We start from the raw sequence: 24,178 nt of genomic DNA, 5'->3' as shown, positions 1-24,178 counted from the left end.
ACCCTTTCAAAAAAATCGCGTCGCTTGCCGCTTGTCGCGCCGCTAACGCGTCGCGCGTGTGGAAACACTCCTAGTCATTTTCTATGTGCTTGATTTTCGTCGCACCGCTGGAAAAACGCTATCGCGGGTACGGAAACACAACTTTAGTGTGAGACGCGGTAGTGGTACTCGCGGTAGTGACGCTCGCGGTAGTGACCAGCACCCGATCACTCCACATAAACGCTGGTTCTGGTTGCATTGTGCCGCTGACATACAGCTAATAGGATTTTTACACCCCCGGTATAGGGGTGTGTATAGGTTTCACTCGATGTGTTTGTGTTCGCAAGTAGATCTCAAGAATGAACGGACCGATCGTCACCAAACTTGGTGAACAGGTTCTATACATTCCTGAGACGGTCCTTACAAAAATTGGGACCAGTCAAACACACGGTTAGGGAGTTATTGGTGGATTAAAATTATACAAGGCCTGGTATAGACGGACACCCCCGTTGGTCAAAGGGAAATAACCATTCTCACTGCCACCAACTGAGAAGGTTATTTCCCTTTCACGGGGGTGTAGTTCCTATCGGAGGAATTTCTTGTTTTAATCCTTTTGTGGTATTGCTGATGATGCTGAACATGTATTTTACTAGTTTACCAATATGTATCTTTGACCCCGATAGCCTACGAAAACGGAGCAATCATGGCCCAACATTGGCCCAATGCTGAATTTATTGGCGCGGTGTTGAGCCTTAGTCGGGCCGTTGTCGTAGGCTGTCAGGGTTTATGTAGCCTTGTTCCATTGTATTCTGACTGTCATAAAGTAATTAATTTTAAGAGAAAGCAGTCATGAACACAAGGAGCTGGGAAAAGTTGCCTCTTACAACAAGCGTGGATAAAGACACATACTTGACACAGGCAAGTACTCTTTTTTTTTTTTCAATCACCACTAGAAGTCCCTGGGCAGCATTTTGCTCTGAAAACTGAATCTCACATACGACAGGTGGATCTTTTATTTTAAAAATGTGCCAAATTGCATATCTCCAAGGCCTTAAGACTAAGAGTAGATATTGGGAAGGCCAGTTCAAGAAGGTGTGGGTGGATCAACACATAATTTGCTGGTATACTGGGAACCGTCCCAGAGATAAATAATGTTATATATTATTTGTGGCATAAACTAATAAAGTTAGTCTCTCTCTCTCTCTCTCTCTCTCTCTCTCTCTCTCTCTCTCTCTCTCTCTCTCTCTCTCTCTCTCTCTCTCTCTCTCTCTCTCTCTCTCTCTCTCTCTCTCTCTCACACACACACATACACACACATACTGATGTCATCTGACTTACTTGGTATCACAAAAGGTGCTGCCTTGCCGGTTTTTGCTGAAAAATAACTCCGAGACAATTAGATTCAATGAATACAATGATACAAGTAACCGGCAAGTCATAAATCCAAGAAGGTGTGGGGACCGACACAAAATAGGCTGGTTGTGGGGTCCGTCACAGAGAAATTAGGTCGAAAGTGGGGTCCGACACAGAAAGTGGGGACCGACACAATGAATTATGGGAACCGTCACGCCTACGTCACAAAAGTGTGTGGGGACCGAACACAGCCAATTTCACTGACTACTTTTGTTGTTTTTATTATTACGGCTGTTTGGATGGCCCTACAATCTTGAAACTTGGGCTGTCTGCTACAGACATGTTGAACTTTTTGCTGGACCAACGACAGTTCCAAGCAGGCATTTTTTGGTAGGATATTTCTTGCCGATGCTACGAATTATGCAGTTTTGCAGTAAAGTGGAAGGCATTCTACCTAATAACGGCTAAAATATCAAAAACCTTCAATCCAACAGCACCTAGGCATGTAGTGTAAACACTCACAGATCTAACAAGACCATTCTCAGAGAGCAACATTGCGTAATACTACCATAAATGGATGTTTTGTCCGCGAATTTTGGCGTGTGGGAACCGAGTGGGAACCGAACACAAAGGGTCAGGGCACCGGACACAAAGCGTAGGGGAACCGTCACAGTGTCACCGGTGTGATGAAGCTGGTGGTCTTATGTAGAGCCTCCACCGGTCCATGCAGCTTCTCGTGGAGGGTCGTCGGCCTGGTCCAAATCTCTCTCAGGGGCTGGAGATTCCTGCAATCCTGCAGGATGTGGGTTGCATCTTGTTCTGCGTCTCCACAGGGACACATGGGGGAGGGTACGGCTCGCAGTGTGTTGTGTGCATGTGTTGTTGCAGTCTGTTGTGCCCTTTGTATTTAAATCAAATGTAAAGCGGTAAAGCTTTAAATCAAATGTGTTTAAAGCTTTACCGCTTGCAACATTCCAGTCCAATTGTAACAAAAACAGCACCACACACACACACACACACACACACACACACACACACACACACACACACACACACACACATTCTCTCACACACACACACACACACACACACACACACACACACACACACACACAAGCACGTTTGCATAACAGCACACATTCTTACAAATACATAGATTTTCACGATATAGCCATTATTTCTTTTTCTAAAATAGGAAATGTTCAATTGCCAATTATTAGAAACAAAAGCAAACTTTAAACAGTTGCTTTACTTGTTAAATGTGCAAAGCAGAACAACCCGACATTGTACACTTGGACTGAAAAAAAAGATAACAGCGACAACACAAAGTGCAGTTGTAAATATAATAAAGGCCATAGCTTGATAGTCTTGTGCATATTGTACCTGGTACAAACGATATATCTGAAAGATACAGTCGGCAGACCAAACATAATGATAAAGTATGGTTAGTTTGAGTTATATGATCAATCTATAACTATTGCAGTTGACAACAGAGACTTAATTTAAGTTCCCCCGAAAATACATTTATTCTGTTTAAGGTTTCAAAATTGGGGAGAGAGGGGATGGGTGGGTATTAGAAACAAGTGAGATAAAGATAAAAGGAAGGCAAAAGGCACCCAAATCCATTGTTAAAGAATGAAACAATCACAACAGCATCTTTTCATTTGTGACCAATTGTCTGTAAAAGTTGATTGCTCACAGTGTTGCCCTAGGTGGGCCTGATCTTCATCTCGGTGAACTTCATGGAGTAGCTAGTACTGCCTCCAAAGGTTTTCCAGTTTATCCCGTCCTGGTTAGGAGCACTGCTGCTGGTCTTGTAGTCACCGTTCAGGTTGGAGTCGTGGCAGTTATTGTACCACCAGGCGCCGTGGTATTCCTGTGCACAGTTCACCCTGGAATGTCCGTGGTCCCTGTCCTTGGTGGAGAACTGCGCACCACGGTGAAGGGACAGGCTGTCACCTGGGGATGGACAGTTATAGGGAGGTCAGTGTGTGTGTGTGTGTGTGTGTGTGTGTGTGTGTGTGTACGTGCGTGCGTGTGTGAGTGTGTGTGTGTGTGTGTGTGTGTGTGTGTGTGTGTGTGTGTACCCCCTTTTCCACAGGTTTGGTTGCCTAAATCACCATAAGGCAATCATCCACACGTGGATGGCAACCTAAACTCTGGATGGCAACCTAATTGTGTGGATGGTCGCTTCATTTAACACCGTTAAATTGACTTTTTTGACGGAAAGAATGTCATAACAATGTTCAAAATGACCTTCTTTTCGTCCTCTATAGGCTACGAAATAGGTCAAATTTTGTGCATTTTTTAGTGCAAAATTCTTCGATGCCGGAGCGAGTACTGCACCCAGTGCTGTTGTAGTGCAAGTGCACTAGAAAGGCACTGCACCCAGTGCCGCCTCTTAGGTAACCATCCACACTTTAGGTGCGTGTGTCTCCATGTGTGTGTGTGTGTGTGTTTGTTCGTATGTGTTTGTTGGTAAGTAGTAAGGAAAAGGTATAAACCGGACCCTTTTTATTTGCGCAATGCGCAATGCGCAAGGGTAGGGACCAGCATAAAGTGATAGGTTAAGGTGCCTGTGTTTAAGTAGTGATAAGGAGATATTGCGGATAAACGGTTTATTGCGTTTTATATTTTGTCATGTGATTTCATGTGCCTGTACCTGTTGCTCGGTACTAATGACCACTCCAGGTGGGGTAATGACAGGATTACTGCCCCCCGGCCTTTTTTTATTGGTGCTTAACGCGGCTGGGTTACTGAGCCGCCTCCTTTCTATTGACAGTAATCCCCTCCCATTTTCTCCGCGCTTCGCGGAGCCCTCTCTCTTTAATAGCTATGTAGTTTGGTGCCCTGTCAGGGGAGGTGTCAGGATAAGGTAATAAAAATGGTATCCCTACTCTTTGCGGAGCCCCTTCGCCGATAAAACCACCAGAGGTGGCCAGCGGTTAGAGAAGTTTAATAGGAGGTGGTTTGCCTACCCCGAGGGTTGATTAGGTTTTAATGCTTAGATTAGTGCTAGACAAATGGTGTGGGGTGGGTGTGGAAGTTAGCTCGACTGATGAGAGGGATGGGAGCTGATGTACACATATATCAAAAGTTTTAACAAGTAGACTCAGATTGTTGTTTTTTATGTGGGTGTTATAAACATCGGAGGTACATTTTACACCGAACACGAGTTGTTCTACAGTCAGTCATACATAATGTTAGGTTAGAGACTGATCACGTCTGAGCATTGCACCACAGAGATGCAAGACCTAAACATGTTAGACCTTGTTGATTGGTCAGCACTAAAAATAGAAACGGTTGTTCTACATACAAGGTTTTGATAGGTACACCAGATAAGATAGGTATTATTTTGTTTTTGATATTTATTTTCTTCGTTGTTGCGGTGTTTAATTTTTTTTAATTTTGTTGTTGATAGACTATGTAAGAGGTAGGGTTATATGTGTGGTGGGAATAAAATGTAAGTGCAAACACACACACACACACACACACACACACACACACACACACACACACACACACACACTTCCGATCACACACTGTTTAATTTTTTTAATTTTGTTGTTGATAGACTATGTAAGAGGTAGGATTATATGTGTGGTGGGAATAAAATGTAAGTGCAAACACACACACACACACACACACCTCCGATCACACACACCTCCGATCACACACACACGCACACACACACACACACACACATACACACACACACACACACACACACACACACACACACACACATGCGCGCGCGTTTACACAAGTACTTCCAAACAAGAAGGTAAAAAAGTCAGACGTAAAGAGTAACAAAACAATACATAAAACTGCTCACGGTAGCATTCAAGAGTTATACAGACACATAGTTATTAACTTTTCCAATATGATCATTTTATTATAAAAGTGACAGCAGTCTTTTGAATATTAAAAATATTTAAAAAAAATTAACATTTTGCATACACATACATTAAAAAAAAAAATAAAAAAAATAAAAAAATTAAAAAAATCCAAATCATGATTGTCAATTTAAAGGAACGAGGTGGTCCCCGGATTAGTTGTCAACTTCATAACCACTTCTTGGTGTCACAGGAAGAGGATTTACGGTTGTGACAGGACAGTAAGCTGGACATGTGGAATACAGGGGTCGCTGTAGCTGCTGAGGGTATTCCTCGCTTTGTGTCGAAGCCGTGGCTGTGGTTGATGGTGTTGAACAGTAGTAGTCTGACGGCGGATACTCTGTGTGATTTTTCGGATGTTTTTTCTCCTGCTTCTCCTCTGTGGGTGACAGAGAAGATACCTGTTGGTGGAAGTCTTCTTTGAGTTTTTTCTGCACTCTAAGCAGTTTCTGAAACTTTTTCAAGTCCAGGGTGACTCCTCTTTGGGTGGGGACAACACGCCCACCTTTGGTGCGGGTAGGAACAGCATAGTGGCGAATATGGATTTTTACATCCCCTCTCCACGTTTTTACTGAGGCAAAAAGGCTTCCACCTAGCGGGTAGCGTGTAGCCGGCTGTGGTGGCTGCTTCATGGTCCCTGAAGACATGATCGACTCCGCAAAAATCCTCTGTAGTGGTCTTTTTACATCCGGCCTGTCTTATATACACACTCGTGGTTCATGTACATCTTGATTATTCTGGTTTTAACGGGTCCACAGTGGGTTAGCCTAAGGTCACGTGGGATGCTATGTCGTTTTTCACTCTGTTGCATCACTCACAGAGCAGTTGTTCAGTCACATGAGTGATAACCCTTTTTCGAAACGCTGTCGTTTCTGTCCACTTCCACACAACAACTCGCAAACACCACCAGGAGACCCCGTCTGGATGTGTCTTGGGTAATGCTACATTCCAACGACTAAGAATTTTGTCTCGATTTAGGTGTTCCCAGATTTTATCTGCGACGGTTCTAATGGCGTCAACAGTCCACCGTGTTGAATAGTCTTTTTCTTCTCTCTTTTTTTCTTCAAGGCGTTTGCAAACATCGCGTTTTAACTCACTAACAAACATCAAGAACAAACTGTTTCGCAGGTGATCTTTAACTTTGAGAATACCAGCCTCCAATTCTTCCAACATCTGCTCTAAAGAGGGACTGGCCGTCTCCAGCATGACTTTTTTTGTTTTGTGTACCTCTCTTTTCTTACTAGCACTCTTCTAACCCTCTCTCTACTTTGGTGGGTACGAGATGAAAGTGGTGGTGATGCTTCCGCCCCTTCTTCTTATATAGACACATACACACACAAAACACACCCAATAAAAGAAATAAAACAGTTTACAGACCTAAACAAAAGACGATGCACGCGACCTCAGTTTCTTCTTAGCTGTTGGACCAAAAACCATACTCTTCGATCATTACTCCAAAGTCTGTTGGGAGAAAACACACGAAGCGTTCGAAATAAACTGGCTCCGCGGCTTTTCATCAAAACATAGTACAATACATACAAGCCACAGGCTGAACTCGTCAAGTCTTGCAAAAGACGTGGGTTGTACACGTGGGCTGAACTGTGTTTCAGCATAAAGTTTTCAATGGCGGGGTGCACGGGTGGTAAACCAAAACTATCAAAATATTCCGCTTGTCCCAGTCCATCAAACCAGACACACACCCAGTGTTCTCCCGGTCCTGTACTGCGATCTGTATTGATGACAAAAGCGCTTGGGCGTCGCGTATTCACCTGTCGTGGGAGTCTGTCTCTGGGAAACACACCTCGAAACACACGTCGGGTATGAATGTCTCTCCCCAACACTCGGCTAATGTCTTTGCTGTTCATAGTGCAAAATCAGTCAGGACCTGGCGAGAGCGATCAATCTCGATCATGCTGTCCATTTCACCATACACAATCACCATCACAGGCGCTGGAAGGGCTTGGTTGAACTTCAGCTCCAGACGCAGGGCACCGCTTTTCACCAGTTCAAACTGATCTCCATCCAGAAGACTGGGACTCAGGTCAAAACTGTAGATAGCATACCCCAGTTCAAAATCACGCAGCTCCATGTAAGATCCCGCATCTTTGTTGGCGACACCCGTAGACGTCATGAGACTGAAGAATGACCTCACATACTGGTGTTGTTCAAAGTTCGGTGTCAGGGGTTTGCCGGGAATCTGTTTCCCGTCTAGGTACAGGCTGAGAAAGGACAATCCTTGTGTCTTGAAGTGGTAGGGATTGCGTGAGGCTTGTCCGTTGAAAGCAGCGCTGTCCACCAAGCCAATCACCAGGCGGTTAGGTGTCTGACTCAGAAACAAGTTGTCCTGCACAGCACTGTGGTTGCCTGTGGGAATGGAGAAAGTCTTTACCACGACCCTTTTCAAAGGATACTTGGCCGTGCCTTTTTCCAGTGCTTTGGCGTGAGCGAGGCTCACAGCAGGGTTCAACTTGACTTTGCGAACAAACAGGGAGGCATGTGTAATGACACTGCGGAAACCCTGAAAGGGGTCAGGAGACATCAGGTGGAAGATGTTCTTGGAAGGAATGAGTCTGATCTTCACGTCCACGCCGTTCATCATGTAGCGTTCCTGGTGCATGATGTCAGCATGAAGTCGCCCCATCATGTCTGCCTCTCTGCTCCGCATGGTTTGCTCACGCCGTACCTTCAAACCCCAGTTGTCATCCCCTGCTGTATCATCCAGGTGGTTGGAGCTATCTCGGTAATACATGGCACTGGTGAGGTGACTTTTCTTGGCTTCTCGTCCATAGTTGAGGGTGGCTTCAATGTAGGCACGGTAGGGGTAGGTGTTCTCTGAATTGGTCACCAAGGTATCATTGAGACTGATATCCACCTGGGAAAACAGGCTGTGCATCCAGTAGTTGACAGGAGCCACAGGGGAGTCAGCCTCCAAGTTTGTTCCGTCTGCTTTGGTGATTTTAGCTCGCACATGGAGATACGTGTTGCTTAGATCCAGGTACTCGGATGTGGCACCACTGATGGCAAACTCAATAGGGGCTCCTGGGGCCAGAGTAGCTAGAGGATGATACTCTACAAACATTCCCTCCTGCACAGCTGTCTGTGTTGGGGGTACAGAAAACAAATCCAGTCCAGTATGTACACTTTCACATGACTGAGGGTGGGCAAGCGCCATGATGCTTATCCAAAAATATCGGCTGCTGTCGCCCTCCTTCTCTTCTTCTTCTGCCTCCCAGTCTGACCTTGGCGGTGTGGTGTAGATGATTTTATACGTTTCCTTGCAGGTTCTCCAGGTGGCGCGGCTGTTGTGCCTGTCACTCGACCCACGGCTTGGTGAAACAAGCGCTTCCCTGCATTGCTAGCTCTCTGCTGGAGTGACGACTTAACACTACGCCCAGACAGTACATCCTGAGCCACCTGCATACCTGTCCTAGCCCCCTCTTTCAGCAGAGCTTTTCCACCACTTCTCAAAAGAGGTACAAGGGCTCGACCAATACCCCCTAAGAGATTGCCAATGCCATGACCTCTGTAGTTTCTTCCTCCTACAAACACGGGGAGACCGTGGCCGACCTGGCTGCAGTAATAATCTTCATAGAGTTTTCCACTTCCCTGGAAAGGGGTTAGACGAACCATCTTTTACAAATGGTCGGTGCGTCTACGACGAAAATGAAGCGTCACGACCGTCTTCCCTTGCTCAAATGCGATAGGTTTTCCCGTGTCCGTTGTTAAAAGCATTTCCACCGTGTTGAACTGACAACGAGTCAGTGGCATGTAATGGGGTTTTTCAAATATATGATGAACGACTTCTTCAGTCTTCTTTTTAATCGGCACCGTCCGCAACAATGGGACTAATGTGTCTCCGACCACTCTTTCGCGCACCAAATCGCAGTACACGTATATTGCGTGAAAATCTTGATGTAAGTCCATCATAGCTTTACCGTCAAAGTGACCAGGGCCTATGATGCTTTGTTGGGTGACATCTGTTTTCAAAATTCTCATCAACTCGGGGCTCATCCACAGCGAGATATTTTTGAGTAATTTAACACGTACTTTTTTTGCTGCTTTGGTGTAATAAAACCTTACATAGTGCGTAAGACTTACATCAACCAAGAGCTGGTTTAGTGAGTCTATAAAAAAAGCAGGTGAATCATACAACCCCTCTGGTAAAACTAGAGTATCACAAGAAATAACAACACCTAATGGGACACAAATTCGAAACTGACACGTGTCTTTTTCCACATTTACATACGAGTTGTTAAACTGAATCTCAGCCAACCCACACTCGTAGTCGGTGCCCAGGTCAATTGTTTGAGGTAGTTTTGTGTAGTAGTGACTCGCGTTGTTGTCAGGGTAGTGCTGCAAGGAGCTGTTGCTGGGGAGTGTCAGGTAGAACATGATGAGTGAAGACGTTGTTACTGTACCAAGGGTGGATCAATGGAAGGATTAGGAAGCACGTAGCCGAGACAACTTCCCAGTAGGGCCACCCACAAGTTATCCGGTCCGCGACCGGTTGTCAGATTGAACAGAGACACTCCAATCACCACATAAATAAGGAGCATCTGACAAAGGAAGACAATCTCGCTCCGAGGGACACGACGTCCAAATACACGCCACAGCTTGGATGTTCTTGGTCGCTTAACAACACTGTCTGGTTCATCCAGAGGCGTATTATTATTCTTCTGAGTTTCCTCCATCAGAACCACTGAAGCTAGTCCGTGTAGTGGGTCAGTGCCATCTGTGGAATCCAAGAATTGAATGATGGGTCATAGCCGAGCCATTTGACTAAATACTCTTTCTGTTTGCCTTTTCCAGGGCGTTGTTCCAAAACAGCTTCAATGCGGTATATTTCTTTCTCCCCCACTTTCTGCAGTTCCTGTTCATAAAAAGTCCCCAACAGTTCTTCTCCGTGATCATCTTTCAGCACATAGGTCACGGGTGTGGTTGTCTTGACTTGACTGATGGTAAAGAGTTCCTCTGTCCAAGAAGGCATATAACCTTTTTTAAAGACTCTTCTCGTCTTGCTGATTCGCACACGGTCTCCTATATTCAGTTTAGGTGGTTTGGAGAGAGTTGGACCACCATACAACCGTTGCCACACTTCCTCCTGATTAGCGATGGTTACGTCAGCAGGAGCTTTCTTAATACTGCGGTGGTAGGAATGATTGTAACCACGCACCAGCTTAGCCAAGACTTCCACATACCTCACTGAACTTGTTCTGGTGAAATACCTCCACAGTTTGTCTTTCAAGGTACGGTTGAAGCGCTCCGCCATTGAGGCTTTAATGTCATCATTTTCTGTCACAAAAAAGTGTACTTTTGTTTTGTCCAAAAAATCCTGGAACACCTTGTTTTTAAATTCGCTACCCTTATCTGTTTGTAGTCTCAGGGGTTGACGACCTCGGACAAAAATGCTTTTGAAGGCTGTCACCAGAGAGGCCCCTGTTTTGTCCTTCAAAGGCACCACCCACGCGTGTTTGCTCAGCACATCAATACATGTGAGTAGGTAGGTAAACCCGTCATTGTCTTTTCTCAGCGCTCTAACATCAATCAAATCTGCTTGCCACTGATGATCTATGCCACCCACGATAATACGACGACGAGTAAACTTTCGCCGCACAGGTTTGTGTAGTGTATAGGTGTCTTGAAAAGTCAACCACTTTTCAACTTGTTTTTGTTCTTGTCTGGTGGTTCTTCTCAAAGCCTCCACTCCACCCAAACTTCCAGGGAGTTGACTTTCATAATATCGACGTCGCAGCTTCTCAGCGACTTTTTTCTTTTTCACTGGCATTCTGCTCAAGAATAAGATAGCCACGTCTTCTTCTTGGGCGATGGAGAAGGAAATGATACTCTTTCTGCAGAAGGAGATGCTGAGGAAGGAGTCACAATTCTTCTTCTTCTTCTTTTTGTCCTGGTGGGTGGTCTTCCTCTATCACCACCCTCGCTGTGCATCCACTCCCATCGCCCTGTGTGACCAATGAGTTCACGAGGGGCATTAACCGCTTTTAAACCTTTTGCAAACACTTCCCACCCTTGAGGATCAGGTGCATTTTTACGGTAACGAAGAGCATCATTCACCAGATCAGCCATTATTATTATTATTATTATTGTGATCATTTTTATGCGCCTAATCTAGATATAGCCCTAGGCGCTTACATATTAATTTCTGCCGTTTGAAATGGAATTTTTTTTACAGACAGACAGACAAACAGACATTTTTTACACACAATATATAACGCATTCACATCGGCCAGTAAAGCTCAGTAGCCTATTAGGCGAGCATTCACCTTTCACGGCCTTTATTCCAAGTCAAACGGGTATTTGGTGGACATTTTATCTATGCCTATACAATTTTGCCAGGAAAGACCCTTTTGTCAATCGTGGGATCTTTAACGTGCACACCCCAATGTAGTGTACACGAAGGGACCTCGGTTTTTCGTCTCATCCGAAAGACTAGCACTTGAACCCACCACCTAGGTTAGGAAAGGGGGGAGAAAATTGCGGCCTGACCCAGGGTCGAACACGCAACCTCTCGCTTCCGAGCGCAAGTGCGTTACCACTCGGCCACCCAGTCCCTTTGCCATGTTGGTTCCTTCTACTGTCTGTCCCTGGTACACGAGCTGCCCTTGATCATTCCACTTGATGTCAGAACTGTCCTTGGTTATATCCAAAAGCAACTGAGCCTTCTTCTTCAAGGTTTTCGGCACACTCTCCAACACTCGTTTTTCTACCCTAGCTAGGTCCTGAGGTTTCTCGACCTCATTTAGTTCTGTCAAAGGTTGTTTTGAGGGTTGTGCTATCTCCACTCTTCCAAGAGGTTTGTTTTTATATTCTTCAACACGCTTAAGAAACCGCCACAAGACTTGTTGGTAGGAGTCTGCTTTTTCATGTTTGTCCACATCCTTCTTGTCTAAAATACCCCGCATCACTTGATCCATGTCCTTCAAACTTTGTGAGGTGGCATCAGGTACTGGAGGTCCACCTGCAGAGTCCCGCAAAGAGTCCAACACACGTGGCTCAATCAAAATCATCTTTTTGGTATGCTCCATCGCATCAGAGACCCAGGGTCCCGAGCAAACCAGATACAATACCTAGCACAGGGTTCAAAAGAGCCTGAAGAAAACCGCCTTTCTGCAGGATTTGCTTTCGATGTTTGACAGATGTTGTTTTTTTGGCTAAGACCCGTAGGTTCTGTTTGTGTCGAGACAACCGTTTCTTCTGTGCGGGCGTCAGCTGCACATGGCCTTTTAAGATGTTCAGGGAGCACTCGCACAACGCATGGATCAAATCTGGAGAAGCTCCTTTCAATACGGCCTTAATCACGGCAGGCTTAGCCCCACACAACAATCGCAACATGGGTACATTTCTCTTCAGGCGTGTAGACATGGTTATTTTTGAAGGTACACTACAGGGTGCTCTGGTGGGAAAAGTTTTGTTCTCAGACGAAGATGATCGGGTGTCTCTTGTCGCAAGTCAAACAGCAAATAACCGTGAGGCATAGAAGTCGCATTTTTAAATGCCTCTTGGACATACTTTAGCTTCCCAGGGTACATCTGCTTGGCCAGATGGTTGATCTGTGAAGCATCCCGTGGGTTTTTAAACACCACCAGGTAGTGACTGTTCAAACTGATCGTCCTCTGCTCTTTGTTTTTTCCGAACAGGTTCTGTACAATATACATTACACTCAGATTCCGATGATGACTTTCTTTGGTGAATAGTTGTGTGACCTTGTCGTTTGTCTCACTCATCAAATCATCAATGATGACCACTCGCCTTTTGACCCCTGTCCACTGTTCCACGTCGGGTAAACCCTCCACAAACGTCACATGTCTCATCTCATTGTAACCAGACTGCCACGCCCCATAACACCAAATCAATTCCTCTGGAGGGGGTGTCATCATATCTTGTAAGTGATTCAAATATTGTTTGACAAAATGAGTCTTCCCACTCCCTGTGGGACCGGCAATCACACAGGTAAAAGGATGTTTCCACCTTGGATCCATTTTCACATACTAAACTAAGATCCTATCCTTATCTTTATTTATTAATTTAAAAAAACCAAACATCTACTTTAAATTTTATATTCAAAACTAACTCACACACACACACACACACACACACACACACACACACACACACACACATACACACACACACACACACACACACACACATTCACACTTTCTCTGCGCTTCGCGGAGCCCTCTCTCTTTAATAGCTATGTAGTTTGGTGCCCTGTCAGGGGGGGTGTCAGAGTAAGGAAATTAAACGGTATCCCTGCGCTTCGCGGAGCCCCCTCTCCGGTAAACCTCCAGAGGGGGTCATTGGGTGCTTACGCCTGAGTTATTGCACCACAGATACGCAAGACCTAAACATGTTAGAACTTGTTGATTGGTCAGCACCTAAAAATAGAAACGCGGGCAAAGAGGGGGTATAAATAAACTTCTTCTGGGGCTAACTCTTGAGTGTCTCTTCGACTTTACAAGTGGGTGGTGGTGAACAAAAACAACTATGGCGACCAACAGCAGCAGCAGCAGTGACGCTAACACAACGCCACAACCGGCCTCAACAGATTTGGTAAGTTGATTTTGTTTTTGTAAAGATAAAAAAAATAAAGTAGCGTGTTACTTTTTTCTCAGACATAGCTTTTTAGAAAAATAAATGTTTTTATGTAAGATTTTTTTTTGAAATTGTTTTTTTTTTTGTAGCTCAGACATAGTTCTTTTTTTTTATTGCAGCGTAACCAATGCCCGCACTGTGAACAGGTTTTTACACAAAACTACAACCTTAACGCTCATGTTAACGAAGCCCATAACAAAGCCAGACCTTTTCTCTGTGCTATGTGCGGCAAGTCGTTTAGCAGAAAACACGGCCTTGCTCGGCATGAAAAAACCAAAAACTGCCAAGATGTTGCGAGTCGGACACCTCCACCACCAGCGCCGACAGTCGCTGGGTCCAAAAGAAAAAGTTCGTCTTCACAGGAAGCCCCTTCCCCCAAAAAGGGATTAAACAAACGAGCACTAGAAAAAGAAAAAATCAAAAAGTTACCTTTTGAAGAAAGACAAATGTACGAAAAGCATTGGAATTCTGTTAAAACTCATAAGCGGCCTGGTAAACTTCAGTCAACCTATACCATTCTCTGGAACCCTTGTTCTGATTTCCCTGATTGGGACGAGTCGCTTCTTGATCTGTTCCATGAACAAAACAAGCGCTTCAAAATCAATTTTTCTCACTCTTTTCTTCTCAAAAACAAAGAGTCGGGTGACTTGTCTTTCTTTCATGCCTCAGTCAATAACCACTCTGTCTTACAACGACCGCGCCTGATCAACTCAAAGCAGGACTTTCTTTCTTTTCTCGGTGAAATCAGTGACCATGACATTCTAGAACAAGTTAGACTCGAACGCCCAAACTCTCGGTATGCTGTTCACAGCATCATGTCTTCCAGTTTCTATGTCACGCCTTTGACTGACTTTCCTATCGGTTGTGCCTGTGGTAGTCTACCTGACTACATCACAAACACACAGTTCTTGCACAAGTTGCAAAAAGACGCGCGTAATCATTTTCCTTATACTGATGGTCTGTGTCTCTTTCGCTGTCTTGCTTTGCACAAAGGAGCCTCGCGTCATTCTTTGCAAAAACCCACAAAAACCTTGTTCAAACAGTGGGCCGGACATTCTCCCCCTGTCCACTTTCCGGGGGTCACTTTGTTTCAACTTGAGTCGATTGAATCTGAATTTAAGGTGAACATAGATGTGTTTGAGTTTGACGAGAACCAAACACCTGTCTGTCTCGTTCCTCTGCGTCGTAGCGCTTACAAACATTCTGGCGTTATGCGTCTCTTGCGTTACAAAGACCATTTCATGTACATTTTAGACATTGATAAACTCGGTCATGCGTTGGCTTGTTCCAAATGCGGGAAACTCTGGTCGTCTTTGTTTAAAATGAATCGACATGAGCAGACTTGTCAGGGTGAGGGTTCAAAGGAAACGTTCAAAGGCGGGGTTTACTCACCACCTCAAAACATTTTTCAACAGCTACAAAACCACGGTGTTCAGGTAGCTACAGATTTTGTTTTTCCCTACAGAGCGACTTTTGATTTTGAGGTGTTTTTTGACACAGATAACCTGCCACAGACAAAATCAGTTGAGTCAAACTGTACACAGTATACAGCAAAACATATTCCTCTTTCTGTTTCTGTATGCAGTAATGTTCCCCATTTCACAGAACCAACCTGTTTTGTGAGTAAAGGTGACTCTCAAGAACTAGTGGATAGCATGGTTAACTACCTAGAACGTATCTCTGAAGCCTCCTGCGCCCTTCTTTGTGAAGAATTTAAAGATGTGTTTGATCAGTTGACTGAGATCGAAGAGACACAACAACACGAGACAGATAGCCTCAACATCCCCGTAGAAAGACTCAGACAGAAATTATATGAGTATTTACAAGAACTGCCTGTCGTAGGTTTCAATTCTTCTCGCTACGATCTGAATGTGATCAAACCTTTTCTCATTGAAAAGTTTGTCAAAGACAAAACAGCCCATAACGATCTTCCAAAAGACGAAAGTCAAACAGACCCTGTTTTTGAACCAGATGGTTTTGATACCGTGGGTGAAGAAGAAGAAGAGGAAGAAGAAGAAGAAGACAAAGAAGTCAAAACAGAGGGAAAAAAGAAGGCCCCTAAAAGACCCCCTTTCAAGTTTGTTGTTAAACGTAACAATCAGTATATGTGTCTTTGTACAGATAAACTTCGGTTTCTCGACATCAACAATTTTCTTGCGCCAGGTTTTAGTTATTCCAAGTACCTCAAGGCGTTCGGTGTCGAAGAGCAAAAGGGTTTTTTCTGTTATGAATACGTCACTAGTCTAAGTACACTAGATGAAAGAGAACTCCCACCCCATGCAGCTTTTTTTAGTAAGCTCAAAAACTCAAATATTTCTGATACAGAGTACGCTTTTTGTCAGCGTGTGTGGACTGAAAACAAAATGACGACTTTGAAGGATTTTTTGGAGTGGTACAACAACCTAGATACAGGGCCGTTTCTGGTTGCTTTGCAGCATCAGATTAGTATGTACGCTAGTCTGCGAGTTGATTTGCTGAAAGACGGTATTTCTGTCCCCGGTGTGACACTGAAGTATCTGTTTGACACGTTGTCTTCAGATACCTACTTTTCACTTTTTAACGAAAAACAAAAAGACGTTCACGCACTTTTGCGAAAGAACATTGTCGGGGGTCCGTCTATTGTCTTTCACAGATACCACGAAAAAGACAAAACATACATTCGTGGTAATCAAGACAAGCCGGTACAGTCTGTTCAGGGATTTGATGCAAATGCGCTGTATTTAGCTGCACTCATGCAAGACATGCCCACAGAGCACCCTGTCATTCGTAGAAAAGAAAACGCTTTTAAAGCGGAAAAAACAGATCCCTACGGTCAGCTAGCTCGGGAATGGTTGGAGTGGGTCATGGCATCAAAACAGATCCATCTCCAACATAAGTTTAACGCGAAAGAGAAGGCCCTTGGTCGAAAAAAGATTAGGGTTGATGGTTGGGATGCCGCAAATCAAATTTGCTATCAGTTTCACGGATGTTTGTTCCACGGGCATGACTGTTCTGTGACCGCCGGTAAAACGACTAACCCTGTCACCGGAAAAACACTAATTGAACTCAGAGAACATACAAGCAACATTACCAAATACTTGCGTGAGGATGTGGGTGTGACTATCGTCGAAAAATGGGAGTGTGAATGGTACGCAGACAAAAAACAAAACACCCACATTCAGACTTTTCTACAAGGTCGTTTTCCGACACTTAAACCCTTCCGGCATCCTTCTACCATCACAGATCAAACTGTCTTAGACGCGGTGCAAAACAAAACTTTGTTCGGGTTGGTACAGTGTGATATTTATGTACCTGACCATCTGAAAGAACATTTCAGTGAAATGCAGCCTATTTTCAAAAATGAGTCTGTCAGCCGAGAACAGATCGGGGATTTTATGAAAGACTACGCTGAAAAACACAAGCTCTTATCCCAACCACGCCGTACACTTGTTGGGAGTTACCACGGTGAACAAATTCTGCTAGCCACACCCCTCTTGTTTTGGTACGTGCAGCACGGGTTGGTTGTTGAAAACATCACGCTGATCGTAGAGTATCAACCCAAAACCTGTTTCCGTCAGTTTGGTGACAGCGTTTCAAACGCGAGACGAGCAGGGGACCAAGACCCGTCAAAAGCTATCTTAGCTGAAACTTTCAAACTGCTCGGTAACTCAGCCTACGGGAAAACCTTAACTAACGTGGCCAACCATCGTGATATTCATTACGTTTTGTCTGACGAGGCATCAAAACTGATCAACAACGGTCGTTTTCAAAAACTAACAGAAGTATCAGAGGTTGTCACTGAAGTAGAGATGACTAAAAAAAAAATCAACTGGTCACTTCCCTCTCAGATTGGTTACTTTGTTTACCAGTACGCTAAACTACGCATGTTGGAGTTTCATTTTGATTTTCTAGATAAGTTTGTGTCCAGAGCCGACTACCAGCTTTTGGAAATGGATACAGATTCTCTGTACATGGCGCTTAGCGCTTCAACGTTAGCAGAGGTGGTTCGTCCTGAACTGCGAGAGCAGTTTTACAAAGTGTATAACCAATGGTTCCCTGCACAAGCCTGTGACCAACACGAGGTAGCCTTCCAAAACACCCGTTTAGCTAACGCCCCATGGGACGCGACTCTCTGTCAGGCTTGTACAGCACGTGTCCAGTACGACAAACGAACACCCGGTCTCTTTAAAACCGAATACCAAGGAAATGCGTTCATTGGTTTGTGTTCTAAAACCTACTTTTGTGAGGGGGACAGTGGGAACAAATTTAGTTCAAAAGGTTTAAACAAAAACCAAAACAAACTGACAAAAGAGTCTTACCAACAGGTGCTTCTAACACAAGAAAGTGGTGGCGGTACAAACACGGGTTTCAAGACAGACGGAAAGTCTATGTTCACCTATTCCCAAACCAGAAAGTCACTCTCGTTTTTCTACATCAAGCGTGTGATCGCCTCTGATGGGGTTTCAACCCTGCCTACACCCGTCTAACGGGTCTCTTTCTTTTTTGACTGTGATACCCGTCTAATGGGGCTCTTTCTTTTTTGACTGTGATACCGCCGCCTGTGATATGGTTAACATTCCAATGCCAAACAACTTTGTCGTTTTTGTAAATAAATTTGATAAGACATGTTTTGCTTCTGTAAATAATGCTCGTATTGTTTAATCCCAAAAAACCCCCAATGTGGCTTTGACATACCATGTCAAAACGGTCCCAAGCCCGTGAAAACACAGAGGGAGGGTCAATTACTGTCAGTACTCCAACTGCGATAAGCACCAATAAAAAAAAAGCAGTAATTGACCCTATGGGGGCAATTACTGCAGGGGAGCAGTAATCCTGTCATTACCCCACCTGGAGTGGTCATTAGTACCGAGCAACAGGTACAGGCACATGAAATCACATGACAAAATATAAAACGCAATAAACCGTTTATCCGCAATATCTCCTTATCACTACTTAAACACAGGCACCTTAACCTATCACTTTATGCTGGTCCCTACCCTTGCGCATTGCGCATTGCGCAAATAAAAAGGGTCCGGTTTATACCTCTTTCCTACTACTTTGGTATGTGTGTGTGTATGTGTGTGTGTATGTGTGTGTGTGTGTGTGTGTGTGTGTGTGTGTGTGTGTGTTTATTTGTGTGTTGTGTGTGAGTGTTTGTTTGTGTGTGCGTGTATGTGTGTATTGTCTGTGTGCGTGTGTGTGTGTGTGTGTGTGTGTGTGTGTGTGTTTGTATGCGTGTCTGTGTTTGTGTGTTTAAATACGTAAATACACGCACGCACACACACACATGCACTCACACACACACACACACACACACACACACACACGCACGCACGCACACACATACACACACACAGACACACACACACACACATACATACACGCACACACACATCCACACACACGTACACACAGCCACACACACACACAGCCACACACACGCACACAGACACACACACATACACACACACACACACACACACACACACACTCACACACACACACACACACACACACACACTATTCCCTTATATTATCTTCTCAAATGTTCTGCGAAACGTGTATAGCCCCTTTTTTGGACACATACCAGCATTTCCTCCGGTGAAGTTGTCATAGTGCAAACGAAAGTTGTTGTCACTACCCTCCACGTAGAACCCGCTATATGTCGCATAGCCTTGAGTCTCATTCCACATCTTGAGGTCGACCCGCAGCTGGTAACGCCGTGCGGTGGTCAGGCTGTGCAGCGCGTCTAGCCCTGCATCATAGTAAAGGAATTAAGGATACATTTAAAGATATGTCACGATGATTCGTCACGTCATCGTTTGCTAACGCTTAGTTTTGGGATGACCCATATATCTCTTGGTGTGAAGGCATGCTGAGTTCACGAGGGATTTATTGTCCACACAAGCTGACATAAATATCGGTGCCATCAGCCTTCAAATAGGACTTGTAGTTGCAGGTGAAAGCTTTTTTCTCTAGCTCTGCTTAACTCCCTGCAGTTCGTTCCCTTTGCTTTCGTTCATCGGTGGTCGATGGGTTTACAGGCGATGTTCGTTCTCTTGAAGTCATCAAAACCTTTTTTCTTTTTAACAAGGAAACGAATAAAACGAGCACCGCTGAACACAATCCGACAAAAAGAACATCACGGCCCTTGGGTATTTTAAAGACAAAAATCAAAACACTAAACACGTCAAGCAGTGAACGATGTTTTTAACGTCCTCTTTTCTGAGTCACGTGGTGTATTTGTCACCTGCAATCGTTTTCCCATCATTATGAGATCAGACGTGTTTATTTTGTATTTTGTATACAGTTAAACAAAATCAGTTGACAGCTTCACCAAGGAAACCTGTGAGCTAGCGGACAACGCATGTGACAATGACGATGTCTTTGGAACAAGAATTTTAGCTACGTGTAGCTGCCAGTGCATTTTCTCTCCCGAATGCGTAAGTGTTGACAAGTGCTCGAACAATGCCTGATTACTTCACAGATAAATCAATTTATTCAAGCTTTTGGGATTTTATATAAGGAGTGGTCAACGTTTTGGCACGAGTTTACTCTGACACGTACCAAACCAAAACAGAAACAGGGAATCAAACACGTATGGTTTTGTAGAACATACTTATTTTTACAAGTTTAAAAAGATTAATCCTTTGTATAATTTTATAACGAACCTAACCAAAAGTTGCCCTCCAGGTCACCAAACCCATTGCGATATTCTGTCCAATTTCTGTAGAAGTCCACAGAGGCGTCCTGTCTTCTCTGGAAAACCTGAAAATAAACAGCGGTATTAGTTAGTTGACGCTTGCGTGCATGGGTGTGTGTGCATGGGTGTGTGTGTGCATGGGTTTGCGAGTTCTTGTGGGAGTATCCCATGAACTGTTTCTGTTTGACCCCCGTTGAACCCTTGTGTGCAAGCATATATATACACTTAGCAAAAACAATATTGCGAAACATTTTGCACCCCAATTGATTCCTAAATTAATTTCCGCGTCATTTCATTCTGACTTGATATACCATTTAAGGGACTTAATTTGACCATCTGGCACACCCTTCTGTTTAAACAAATCTTTTACATGGATCACGTGACAGCCGCTCAAGTAAGGGTACCCTCAAAATCGACGTGACAATAACGGAAGCGACCAAATAAGAAATCGACAAAAGATCCTAACAGGCAAAATTTACAAACGAGCGGGAAGTCAATTCAATTCAGAAGTCAAGGCTACATAAAGACTAAAGAAGTCAGGTGCATAAAGCAAAATGTTCTGAACAGGAATATGAATGGACTTTCCAATGGTTGTCAGAAGTGTTTGGTTTGTGCATATTCTGATTTTTTGCAGATTTTAAAATACGGGGCTTTGGTTTTTGTCAGGTCGATTTTTAGGGGTGACCTTTTTTGACAGGCTGTCACGGGATGCCTATACAAAGTACCATCAATCGGATAAATGGTATGTACAGCTGATATAATTACCTTTTCGGGCATATAACGTTCAACTAAGATAAATTGCGTTTTAATGCTTTTCTTAGCGTGCGAAAATTGTTGCAATAATTGTTTGTCCAAGTTTATATGCAATCTTATCCTTATCCAAATGCAATGTTCCGGAAACAAAAGTTTTAAAAACAGTCATAGGATTTTTCACCTACGTTTAAAAACTGAAGACTTCGTATGTCTCCAGACAAATGATTAATACACGTACTCCCAAAGCATCATTTGCATTTAACCACTAGCGTGAATGTGCTGTCCATGTGCACATACCCACTCACCACACACAACCATCAACGCAACCCCCAATCCCCACCCTAACCGCCACTCACACACACACACACACACACACACACACACACACACACACACACACACAAACACACACACACTCTCACACCCCCCCCACACACACACACACACACGCACACACAGACACACACACACACACACACACGCACACACACACACACTCACACACACACACACACAAACACACACACACACACACACAGACATACACACACATACACACACACACACACGTACAATCCATCCTCCGTTGTCCGTGGTCTGATCACAGTAGACAGTGATTGGTTTTCCTGAGATGTGGACTGTACGGATTCCGCTTCTTGGATCGAGTTTCAACCAGTCCACACAGTTTGCAGCACTGCCTGGAAATTACATCAGAAAAACACATATTTTCAGTGGCGACAGTGTAACCATTCATAAAACCAAACGAACGATGGTACGAGGGATCTCCTGGACGCAGAAGGAGAAGAAGAAGAAGAAAAAGAAGAAGAAGAAGTGCCCTATTCTCTGCTAAAGTTGGAAACCACGTAGCGAAATACCCCGCTGTCAAGAAGACATACAGGGTGACCCCCACAAAATGCAACCCATAACAAATAAAGCAAATGCTTTTTTATACGACTCTCCTTCGTCATGTCCATTAGAGTTGTGTAGGTCTTAAAACGAGGACTCAAATACCTATGACCCCCCCCCCCCCACCCCCCCCCCCGAAAAAAAAGCGGTTCCAGATTCATAAAATAATGTTCAAGAGAACTTTCAGGTCCCGCTGATTGACACAAACTTGATCCTTATGTGTTCTGTATCAATCCATTCAACCCGAAGAATCTTTCACATATATTCAAACCAACCTATTTCCCACCACCATCACTAGCCTGACATTCTCAACATCCACCTAATCATTTTTGAAAATACTCTTCCCCAAATTGAGTTTTGGCTAGCCCAGACAAAATATGTATATTCAGACACTTGAGTGACCTCATTTCTGACACTATGGCATCATAACATGATGTCATAACCATGAGTACAGCCAAGACTGTGACCAAATCAAATAAATGACATCATAGCTTAATGGGTCAAGACTTATATCCTTGATAGCTCAGTGGACATTTTCAGTGGTGAAAATCTTTTCCAGCAAACATTTTCATACTGGAACTCTAAAATTTTATGAAAACAAGCCAAATTTTGGTCATGTCTGCTGATCACCAAAACCTACGATTTCATGAAATGTGGAGGCCTTTGCTCCCACAATAACCGAGAAAACCTCAATGAAAGCTTTTACAAACATGACCCCGCTGTGACCCTAAAATGTGACGGGGGTCAACCAGACTAGGGTCACGTCGATAGATTATCAAACTCTTAAAGTGTTCAACGTTTCAAAGCTCTAGCTTCAAAAACGCCTGAGATAACGTAAATGTTGAGTTATTATGAATCGTACATGACCCCCTGTGGCCCCAAAACTTGACGAGGGTCAGTAAAAGTTACGTCAAATCAGTATATTATCAAACCCTAAATGTGTGCATAGTATCTAGCTTTAAAAACATCCGAGATAACCTCAACGTTAAGTTTTTATGTAACCATCATAACCCCGCTGTAAACCCAACATTTGACAAGGGCCAACCAAATTGGGGTCACTTCGTGAGATCATCAAACTCTAAGCGTGTGCAAAGTTTCAGACGTCTAGCTTTCAAAACTTCCGAGATAACCTCAATGTTAAGTTTTGGGTCCACATTCGGACGGACGACCGGCAGGCCGGCCATACCATCGGACTCATATGAATCCAAATACTCACCAATTACTCAGGTGAGTCAAAAATGCTAATGACTTCTGCATCTGTTTAGCAAATTACTTCATGTTTGGCGTACATTGATTTCAGCTTATACATAATCATATCTCTAAGTTTTAAGTGTATAGGTAAAGTGGTCTGTTGTTGTGCTCTTTGCAATAAAATATCCAAATTCAGGGAGTGGCGGCACAGTATAGTTTTGACATTGAGCATGTACTCGATCACTCTCACCTAATTCAAACCTTCCAGGCTTTTACCTTTTGTGATATCTAAAGATCCAAGTATACAAAATACCCCCCATATCATTGGTGATTTGAAAACATGATTACAGTAGATCTGGAGGGGTTTAATTAATAGCGCGAGTGTGGCTACCGCTTAATGTCAAACCTCCCACTGTTCAGCCGATCCCTGAATAATTATTGAATGTGGATATTTTTTTGGAAGAGCACAAAAATCTTACCCCTTAACCTATACATTTGAAAGCGTTGATATAGTCATGCATCAGCTGAAGTAATATTCACCAAATGTGAAGTCATTCGTTGAATAGATGCAGACGTAATAAGCTTTTTTGTGGTTTGCATTAGTTTTTTTAATTTTGTTGTTGTTGGGGGGGGGGGGTCACATTTTACCTGCTAAATCATTAAATAGATGGTAATTTTGAAACTCCAATCTTTCTATCTGCCTGAGCAACAAATTGTGCAAAATAGCGATGTGAAGAAAATGGACAAGACCCTTTAATTTCGTCTGTTAAACAAAATTCAGGAGTCAAAACCAACCAGACGCCAG

The 24,178-nt window shown here is 43.8% G+C and overlaps 1 protein-coding gene across 1 annotated transcript; it reads right to left on the bottom strand.

Annotated features, from left to right (window-relative positions):
• Positions 1-2,485: 2,485 nt before the first annotated feature.
• LOC138957436 (ficolin-2-like) lies at positions 2,486-22,244 on the bottom strand. The gene is made up of 5 exons (XM_070328562.1): positions 22,229-22,244; positions 21,850-21,974; positions 20,492-20,588; positions 19,408-19,575; positions 2,486-3,291 (listed from the first exon to the last, which is right to left on the bottom strand). The coding sequence occupies exons 1-5, from the start codon at positions 22,242-22,244 to the stop codon at positions 3,041-3,043; spliced, it is 657 nt and encodes a 218-aa protein (XP_070184663.1). The 3' UTR covers positions 2,486-3,040.
• Between the last annotated feature and the right edge of the window lie 1,934 nt (positions 22,245-24,178).

This window comes from Littorina saxatilis, unplaced genomic scaffold (genome assembly GCF_037325665.1).
Source record: "Littorina saxatilis isolate snail1 unplaced genomic scaffold, US_GU_Lsax_2.0 scaffold_818, whole genome shotgun sequence".
NCBI lineage: Eukaryota > Metazoa > Mollusca > Gastropoda > Littorinimorpha > Littorinidae > Littorina > Littorina saxatilis.
Note: the sequence above shows the minus strand (reverse complement) of the source record. Positions and strands in the feature narration are given on the sequence as shown.